The sequence below is a fragment of the Sinocyclocheilus anshuiensis genome, unplaced genomic scaffold (assembly GCF_001515605.1).
Source record: "Sinocyclocheilus anshuiensis isolate Anshui unplaced genomic scaffold, SAMN03320099.WGS_v1.1 scaffold1550, whole genome shotgun sequence".
Taxonomy (NCBI): Eukaryota; Metazoa; Chordata; class Actinopteri; order Cypriniformes; family Cyprinidae; genus Sinocyclocheilus; species Sinocyclocheilus anshuiensis.
The window spans coordinates 236,706-246,903 of record NW_015546121.1 but is presented as its reverse complement, the minus strand read 5'-3'; the positions used below and the strand labels follow the sequence as shown (position 1 = coordinate 246,903).

At 42.0% G+C, this 10,198-nt stretch overlaps 1 protein-coding gene across 3 annotated transcripts in view; it reads right to left on the bottom strand.

The window, feature by feature from the left end:
* Positions 1–1,095: 1,095 nt before the first annotated feature.
* The window catches only part of LOC107700961 (mitogen-activated protein kinase kinase kinase kinase 4-like), a 58,694-nt gene continuing 49,591 nt past the window's right edge, over positions 1,096–10,198 (bottom strand). For all 3 annotated transcript variants that reach the window (XM_016502840.1, XM_016502842.1, XM_016502841.1), the window contains 6 exons: positions 9,667–9,801; positions 9,467–9,567; positions 6,524–6,673; positions 5,092–5,251; positions 2,006–2,145; positions 1,096–1,624 (listed from right to left, as the gene is read on the bottom strand). In XM_016502840.1, coding sequence (XP_016358326.1) covers positions 1,541–1,624; positions 2,006–2,145; positions 5,092–5,251; positions 6,524–6,673; positions 9,467–9,567; positions 9,667–9,801 — 770 coding nt within the window. In that variant the 3' untranslated portion in view covers positions 1,096–1,540. The remainder of the gene's footprint in view (positions 1,625–2,005; positions 2,146–5,091; positions 5,252–6,523; positions 6,674–9,466; positions 9,568–9,666; positions 9,802–10,198) is intronic.

Sequence of the window (10,198 nt, the reverse complement as noted above, 5' to 3'; positions counted from 1 at the left end):
TGAGTGTGTGCGTGAGTGTGTGTGTGTGTGTGTGTGTGCGTGCGTGCGCGAGTGTATCTGTGTGTGAGTGTGTCTAAGTGTGTGTGTGTCTGAGTGTGCGTGTGTGCGCGAGTGTGTGTGTGTGTCTGTGTGCGCAAGTGTGTGTGCGTGTGTGTGAGTGTGTCAGTGTGCGCGCGAGTGTGTGTATGTGTGCGTGAGTGTCTGTGTGCGAGTGTGTGTGTGAGTGCAAGTGTGTGTGTGCTTGTGTGTGAGAGAGTGTGTGTCTGTGTGTGTGTCTGTGTGTGAGTGTGTCTGTGTGCGCGAGTGTGTGAGTGTGTCTGTGTGTGTGCGCGAGTGTGTGTGTGTGTGCGCGAGTGTGTGTGTGTGTGTGAGTATGTGTGTGTGTGTGAGAGAGTGTTTGTCTGTGTGAGTGTGTGTGTATGTGTATGTGTCTGTGTGAGTGTGTGAGTGTGTGTGTGTGAGTGTGTGTCTGTGTAAACTTTAAAAACAGGAAGAGAAGACAGGACAAAAGCAGTGGCAGCGGAAGCGTCTCTGGACTCATGCACGCTCATCTCTTTCATTTGGTTTAATCGCTTCTTTCCTCAGTCCTGCCTTTCATTAAATAAACACAGTTCAGGTTCAACTCATAATAATCAGTCCGCGACCAAGATGGTCTTTCACATCCGACTGAAGGTAGTGTTTCATCACGGCCATCTTTACTCCTCCGTTTGTGATGGTGATGAAATCCATGAATCTCTAAAACTCATTGGTCAAGCGCACGAAAAAACGTACAAAATGATTCAAATGTCAGTTTTATGACTGTGGTTTGTGGTCTGGACGTTGAGTGGACAGTTCAGATTCAGTTTCCAGGTCCAATGCATGAAATGGCAGAACTAGTTTCACTCTCGGTTTCTCAAAACATAATGACGGTCAGGGTCAGGTTCGAGGTTTGGAGGCAGTGGAGATGCTCGTTAAACAGCCTGATTTAAACTCCTTCACTCGTCATTCTGAAGCACAATTCAAACAACAGGAACGAGGCCACGGTCATCCGACACATGGCAGAAGAAAAAGAGGATAAGAGACTAAAAAATGAAAAGAAGAGAAGAGGCGGTGTGAGAGCAGACAAGATGATGAAAGAGAGGCAACAGAGAGCCACCGGACAGTCTTCATTAAACAGAGTAATTGATCTGAATCCATGTGTTTGATGAGCCGGAAGCAGAACTGAAGCTGACGCAGCGGTGCACTTCATCAGACGCTCCACACAAAGCAAGCTCTCAGGAACCCTCCACATTACTGCTCAGAAAAACAAAACCCTAGAAATAAATACAAGCCATAAATAAAAAATACATGACAAAACAAAGCCATTGAGCGTTTCACCATTGTGTGAGTGAGAGACACGACAGCAGCACTCCTCTCAGCAGTCAGGTTTGATTAAACTCTAGAGAAAGACATTTACACAGACTAGCAATAATACTGTAGACACTCGAGCCGTCCCTCATGCAGCAGGCTGCATCATCAGTGTGTTTGTCAGTCCTCCAGCGGCCAGAACCCCGACGCTTCTTCACCAGCTGAGCAGAGAGGTGCGTCCCAGCGTCATGAAGTACACCTGACTGGAGCCGCCGGAGCGCACCGAGGCGAAGAACACCTGCAGAACACACAGAGCGTCACAACAGCATATTGGAGCACCAGAGCTTCACCCAGTCTTCAGAGTATCTCACAGAACCTCTCAAGAGCCATCATTCACACCAACAGCAAAACACAGAAACAAGCACATTTACACTTTTTTACACAGTTATAACAGATCACATGTTTGACCGATTGCTGCAAAACAGTCTGGATGTTATTCTGAATGACGGTTGCCATCAGACTCGTATTACTGTTAAACATGGAATTAATACATCTCCATCAAATTGCGGTAATTCAAGATAATAATACAAACTTCAGAAATATTTTTAATTTTCTTTACGCATCTCACAGGTAAAGCCCATGAACTGATTTGACAGTAAAAGAGCCTCCAAAAGCGCACCTTGTCATTCCTCTCACACAGAAACTTGAGTCGCTGTGCTCTTTTATGCATGAAAACTCCATCCAGGTGGCCTGTTTCCACCGAGCGGATCTCTATGGCCTTCTCTCCCCAGCCCATGATCTGGTTAGAGCGGATATACGCTGCAAGACACACAAACACAATCACACACGCGTAGATCAAGCTAGGCTACATTCAGTCTCATTGACTGGGTCTACTGACTGATTGAGTGCCGTAACAGATGCATTAAACAGATATTACAACATAAAAACATGAGGGCATCATTTAGCAGGAGTGCGTTTTGAGCAGAAATGTCTCCAAAGGAAAGCGCAGTCAGCAGTCTGACTGTGTCCGGCTTGGTTCATGACCACACCTGAAGACTGAGGCGCTTCGGAGCGAGGGAACCGGCACGGGATCAAGCCCCAGAAGAGATTAAACACTGAGCAGATGTGGGCTACAAGCCAGGAGCAGCTCAATGGTGCAGTGGCTTCACAGTTTAATTCACAATTACATCTGATGCGATTCGATTCTGCATTCAGCATTATTAAAATGCTTCCCCTCGATTCTTTATAAGCTTAGTCCGGGGGCTATTACACAGCAGCCTTATGGAGTCAGAGTGAGAAAAACACTTTTGTCCATTGTTAGATGTTAGTTTAATGATGCTATGGCATGACATATGGCATATGTAAAATTTACCCTAGTAAAAGAGTACTGTATTTTAAAAACATTTATTTCAAACTAAGTATAGTTCAAATCTATTCATATATTTACTTGCATATCGCTTGAGACTTACTGATATAAACTTTATTTGGAGTTAGGGCTGTGATGTGATAGTCATGCGCATCTCGTCAGTAAAGCGGTTCTGTGATTAGTAGTAAATCTCCAGCACGTGCCTTCAGATGGAGCGGCATTTAATACACAGAGCCGTAGTTCACTGACAAGCTACGCAATATCACGTACATAATCACAGATGAATGGCCTTCGATGATGAACGTGATATTGCGCAGCTGCTTCATGCTGAGATACTGAGCTCATTCAGTCATTCTGTCAGCAGCGGGGCTCTCTAAAAGCTCTACACGTCTCAAAAATCATTTTAATGAAGTCCAAAGTCACTGCTAGATCCTTAAAACTTAAACTCTCGAGTTCAGACGGTGTGTCAGCGACTGAGAAGATCATCTCTGACTCCCATTAACTCTCATGGCAGAAGTAAGGAGGAGAAGAAAATCAGTGCACAATGGGTTTTTACCTGCCTGAGCCCTATCAGCAGTATTGGTCATTTGAGCTGCCTATACAATAGCTCAGTAAGTTACCACATAAAGAAGCTTCCAGTCACAGCACAATACAGCGTTCAAAGCAAACCACACGCAAGAGCTAACTATACTACACTGAAGTAAAGTAGTAGGATAAGCTTCTACATGGATATGGGAGTCTATAAATGCAATTTAGCTTAAATTTGCAAAAAAAAAAATCAGATTCCATGACCTTTCAAAATAGAAGAAAAATAGACTTTAGAGTAGGGCTGGACAATAATTCAATATCAATATGTATCGCGATATAATTTTTTTCACTAATGGTGATATGATTTTTAAACACATTTCCGATATTTCGATATACATTACCAGTTTCCCATACATTGATTTATTTGTGCCGTTTGACTTCGTTGAATAAACATGAGCACTGCACGTTTCAAAATCATAACACGGCGCGGGTGTTTTATATGAATGTATCTCTGAAGGGACCCGACTGTCTTCAGAAAAGTTTCGATGGCATTATTTGATCTGATAAAGTAGCGTTCATGAGCGGAGCTGCTTTGTTTACAGCCGTTACCGGGGAAACCACTGTTTCTGCCGCTCTCACAGCGCCTCCTGCTGGCAGACAATAGTTTGCATTTTCAATAATAAGCCCGTCTCCAGCAACATGTTTCTGTTGTTGTTTTCGGCAGCAACTCTGAGCACTTTTCATACTCTTTTTCCTGGCTGAAGCACATTTGTTTCAATCTATAAGAATAATCAGCCTACACTACCAGTCAAAAGTTTTTCAACAGTAAGATTTTTAATGTTTTTTTTAAAAGGCTCTTCTGTTCACCAAGCCTGCATTTATTTGATCCAAAGTACAGCAAAAACAGTAACATTTTCAAACATTTTTACTATTTAAAATTGCTTTCTATTTGAATATATGTTAAAGTGTAATATATTTCTGTGATGCGCAGCTGTATTTTCAGCATCATTACTCCAGTCTTCAGTGTCACATGATCTTCAGAAATCATTCTAATATGCTGATTTGCTGCTCAATAAACATTTCTGATTATTGTTATTATTTAAAACAGTTTTTCAGGATTCTTTGATGAATAGAAAGATCCAAAGGTCAGCATTTATCTGAAATAAAAGGCTTTTGTAACATACACTTTTCCATTCAAATGCTTGGAGTCAGTATCATTTTTTTTTTTTGGGAAAGAAATTATAGAAATTAATACTTTTATTTTGCAAGGATGCTTAAAAAGTATCAAAAGTGATGATAAAGGCATTTATAATGTAACAAAAGATTTCTATTTCAGATAAATAGTGTTCATATCGATATCGGAATTATATCGTATCGACCGAAATTAAGAAGTATATCGTGATATAAATTTTGGCCATATCGTCCAGCCCTAGTTTAGAGACAGATGGTCAGTCAGACAGTCAGAAGAGAGAAAGATAATAACAGAGTTTTCTATATGTACGATGTTAACGGCTAGGCTGAACTCTTACTTTACAGTGGCTGCTGTGACCCACCTTTGCTTTCTGTGCATTATAGTATCTGTGTTGTTGTTTTATGTTGTATCTGAAATGAGCAACCTGACTCTGCACTGAACCGCTGTGCCAATCCATCACGTGTACTTTACTTTCCAAGAATCTGACAAACATGGAAATCATTACACTGGTCACAGGTGGTTTGGATCAAGCCTACAGCAGCTGGCCTGTGTTGAGCATGCTCTGACAGAAGAGATGTGTGACACGTAACGCAGTGCAGCTCAAGTATAACGACTGCTGCAGCTGGACTCTGTTGAACTGGCAGCTGTTGGCTAATAACACAGGACTGCAGGAACGCACCGACGGAGGTGGGCATCTCGCCCCACTGCAGCACCACGTCTTTAGTGATGCGGCCGTAGGTGTTGACATACACGCCCTCGTCCTCGTAGCACACCAGCAGCTCGATGCCGTCCGTGTTGGGCAGGATGATGATGGCGTGCGACTGGATGCTGCTCTGGATCTAGAAGCAATGGAGAGAGAGAAGGTGAAGGGTCAGGAGCACAGCTCAGATGAACAAGCTCAATGCTCTTCTCCATTAGGGCTGAACGATTAATTGCATTTGCGATAATAACGCGATATGAAATAACGCGATTTTTCAATCGCAGATACTACAGTTGTCGCGTCGCGCCACAACAGCTCTACACTGGACGCGACAAAGCGACCGTTGCAAATCATTTTAACTTTGTGTCAGTACGACATAAATAGAACAAGGCATCAGTTTAATGTCGTGTCGCGTCACGCCGCGCCGCATCCAGTGTAGACAGCGTCACTGATTATAATGGGTTCTACTGTATTTTGCCGCTCGCGTCCGGTGTAGACAGTGTTTAATGTCGTTGGTGAAGAAAGCCTGTGTGTGCCCTACGCTCGCGTCCGGTGTAGACACGGTGTTTAATGTCGTTGGTGAGGAGGAAAGCCTGTGTGTGCCCTATGCCTTAGCGGACAGCATGAAACCCACAAAAAATAAATAAATAACAGAGAGAATAATAATAGTAAGTTATTCTCTCTATGCTATTTTTCAGTGTTTCAAGTGATGCAGGTGTTTTTTCCCTGTAGGTTTTTTAAATTAAAAAAGTATACATTTTTCATAATGTTTAGTGAAATTATTTGGTAGTCTGAGGTGGAATGGGGATTTGGGAAAGGGGGGCAGATTTTTTATAGGTTTAAAGGGGGGCGCGACCACAAAAGTTTGAGAACCACTGGTCTAAAGTTAACAGACAGTGTTTAAAAAGTGCAGTCCACATGTTTACATATGTTTATTACAGTGACTTTGAATTACATAAAGTAGTGTGGTAAAGCAACAGATTTGTTTTTATATTTCTGCAATCTACTTTAGTTTGTGTGATTTGTTACTGACTTTCATATTAATGTTTACACCAGGCTTATTTAAACATAATTATTACATGCTTACAAGGTTGGAAGTTCAACAAATCAGTCAATATACTGTGATTGTAGATGTTAAATAAAAATGTAATTCATATCAATTCATGCATCACCTAATTTCATCGTAACATATAGGCCTGGCCTACAGAAAAGAACATTTATGTTTAATCTATCTAATAGTGTGTTGGGCATACTATACAATGATTTATAGCTTGTCTTTGTTGAATAATACAGAACATAAAGAGCTTTAAAAAATAATTGCATATTAAATCGCAATCGCAATATTGGTAAAAAAAATCGCAATTAGATTATTTTCCAAAATCGTTCAGCCCTATTCTCCATCTCTACATACGTGAGTCGGCAGATAGATGTCGTAGACGGCTCCCGAGTCCACATCCACGGCATGAAAGCCAGAGCAGGACCCGTAGATGACCTTTAACCTTTGGCCTTCTTCAACCGTGAGGTCAACCAGCAGCGGCTTGTGCACCAGATCACCGAAGGACTGCCACACAGAGAGGAAAACGCCTCCGGTTATCCACTCAGCTATGAGGCCCATTCACACCCGGAACGAGAACTAGAACCATAACTACATTAGCTTGATGTGTTTATCATGAAGCGCGCTCAGGCTCCTTACAGTCAGCTGGATGCTGACCGGTTGCCAATGTTTTCATCATTTATCAGCTGGAACAATCGCTCTGAAAGTGACTGCAGTGATATTGTGCCTCTGTGTAGTTCCTCAAACGAGGAGTGCTGGGCCCAGTTGCAGGAATTCCCTCAAGCTAAGAAATCCCTTAGTTATAAGGTTAAGGGAACCCTTAGTGAAACTTGGGTTGCAAGAAAAATCCTAAGGGTCAACTTAAGGAACCTTAAGGCTGCCATTAAGTATTCCCCTTAATTATCGAAGTGTTCCCATAAGCGTTGCTACAAAGTCCTTAGAAACCATTTCTCCTTAATAAATTTAAAGGGGTCATAGGATGCCCATTTTCCACAAGTTGATATGATTCTTTAGGGTCTTAATGAAAAGTCTGTAACATAGTTTGGTTAAAATTTCTCAATGGTAGTGTAAAAAACACCTTTTTGCCCTGTCAAAAACAGCTCTTCTCAGAGCAAGCCGTTTTGTAGCATTTCCCTTTAAATGTTAATGAGCTCTGCTGACTCCGCCCCTTTCTTCCGAGCTGCTCTCAGAGAGACTTTAGCTGCATTCATCGTGAAACTTGCTAATTAGCACATTATTAGGAAAGGCGATTTGCAAAGATTCATTACAAAACATTACACTCACTTCTTCTGTAGATGAGGCTGGATCACGAATGATTTGCGTGAACATAGACGCATTTATGCAGATCGGGGGAGCATTCCCTTCAGAAACAAACGAAATCCACTGCGAGTTCAGCGGCTCAGATGTCGGGAGTAAATGAGGACTGCTATGTTCATTATTACATCCAACAACAGAACACCTCAATCGCTTAGGAGTCATTCTTGTCTACATCTGCATCCGGCGGTGAAACAATGGCGGACTGATGACAGTCACTCAGGGCGGAGCTAAGGTAAGACACCAGTCCAGTCTGTGCTGAAACGCTACTGTCAATCAAACTATCGTGGGAGGGGCCTGTCTGTGTGACGTCACACAGACAGGCATCTGATTTGAGAAAGGGATAACGATTTAACGAGATTAAAAAAAAACACTGGGTGGATTTTTATCATTATAGGGTGGTTGTGTACACACACTGCCAACACACATTTCAGTTCAAACAACTTGTAAAAGTGCATGTAGCATCCTATGACTCCTTTAAGGGACCACAACAGCTCCCTCAAGTCATCTTAAACGCCGTATCTGCAGGTTTTTTAAACTCAAATGTAAGTCTTAAGATATTTTTTAAGACCTGCAGAAATAAAATATCATATGAGCACAGTAGGACAATGACTATGGTAACATTAAACTGCAAAATGACTGTAAAAAGCATGACTTACAAGTTTTCACAAAACAAAAAGTTTTATATAATTTTTTAAGAAAATGGATGAGTTGTATCAATTATTATATTAATTTAAACAATTATTATTAATCAATTATTACATTAATTAAATAACAATATAAATGTAATGTATGTCTTAATTGTTTAGATTGTTATAATGCATTATCTCCACCTGTTCACATTTACAACCCTGCGTGTTTGCAGCGTCAATTTTCACATTTGGTCAATTTTCCGTCAGTAGTCAGCAGGAGGCGCTTTCACTGCAGAAACAAAGCGGTTTCCTTGGTAACGACTGTACTCAAAGCAGCGGGGCAGCGCTCATGTTTATTTAATGTTTGTTCGTGTTTTAGTTGGTTAGGTTTGTATTTCGTTATGTTCTGTTTATTGTCATATCTATGTTTATTGTGAGATGTGGTAACTATAGTAACCGCGGCGCCCATTGCCGTATGTGGTCAGAAACTACAGTGAAAGGCAGCGCTCATGTTTATTTAATGTTTGTTCGTGTTTTAGTTGGTTAGGTTTGTATTTCGTTATGTTCTGTTTATTGTCATATCTATGTTTATTGTGAGATGTGGTAACTATAGTAACCGCGGCGCCCATTGCCGTATGTGGTCAGAAACTACCGTGAAACGCTTAGTATAAACACTTAGGTAAGGGTGACAGTTAAGACGTTTGTTGCAACGCTCCTAAAGAAATCCCTTACCTCCGGGATACTCCTAAGTCAAATTACTTAAGGACTTTCATGCAACCGGGCCCTGGTCTCTGAAAAACCTCACTCATAGCATAAAACCTCTTGAACAATTAATGCAGACAATTTCATACCTGGAAGACCAAGCCCCCCCAAATCCCTAAATGAACTATTTTTATCAAATTAAAAAGAATGCATGCTAACACTGGCTCTCATTCACTAGCAACTGTGTGAGTAGAAGTTGCACACTTATGTTGCAAAATTTCCACCAGAATAATGGTTGCAAACACACATAAACATGTTGTCATGAATGCCACATGTTCTAATGCACAGAACAAATGACGTGAAGTCACTGCGCTGGGTGTCATTTAAGCAATAACTTCACACTGTGAATGTCTGCAGACCGTGGAACTCCATGCAGCTTCTGTACTTTAACCAACCCTATAAACAGACTCCTCTGAATCATTTCATATGTTTTAGTGAAGACCAGAAAAGTGTTTGTTTGTGGTCAGTAATCGTGTAGAAGCTTTGCGCTAGTGCTCACTGTTAGTCTAGGCTCTAAGTGGCGTCCTCAGAAGTGTGTGGTGAAGAGCGAGACCGCTCAGAACAGCACTCCCGCTCATGTCAGCTTATTCACCTTGAAAGCCATGAACTTATGGTAGGGTTTGGGAGCCCAGGCGTACACCTCGACTGAATTCTTCAGAGCCAGAACCAAGAACTTGATCCTCTCGTACTTCACTACAGACCAAACACAGCAACAGACGATCAGATCAATGCCCGAGTAAGGAGCAGAAATAGCACAGCTATGATATGATATGAAGAGATATGACCACGCACCAACGTTGTAGTGCACACAGCCCTCGAGGTCTCCTACGGTGGTCCAGCCCTGCTTCTTCTCCACCTCAGGATCATTATGGAGGATCTTGTTCCTCAGCCAGGACAGATAGTACACACGCAATTTATTCTTCTTCCCTACAACAAAACAAAGAGAAGTACTTGAGTTCTCTTGCTCTTCTGGTCCAGCTGATGAGAGCCGCTGTGGTTTCCACGAGCTGTTTTGGGTTGCTTTACACGTCTTTGCTCTGTGTTGTGTGTACAGCACAGTCAAGCCACAACAGTTAGTTTTGGAAGTGTTTGCTGATTCTTGCGAGTTATGCCCAATATTACAGGAGAATTATCGGAATGCGTGTGTGAGTGTGTGATTGTGTGCGTGAGTGAGTGTGTGCGTGAGTGTGTGAGTGAGTGAGTGAGTGTGTGAGTGAGCGAGTGAGTGAGTGAGTGAGCGTGTGAGTGAGTGAGTGTGTGAGTGAGTATGTGAGTAAGTGAGTGAGTGAGTGTGTGTGAGTGTGTGAGTGAGTGAGTGAGAGGG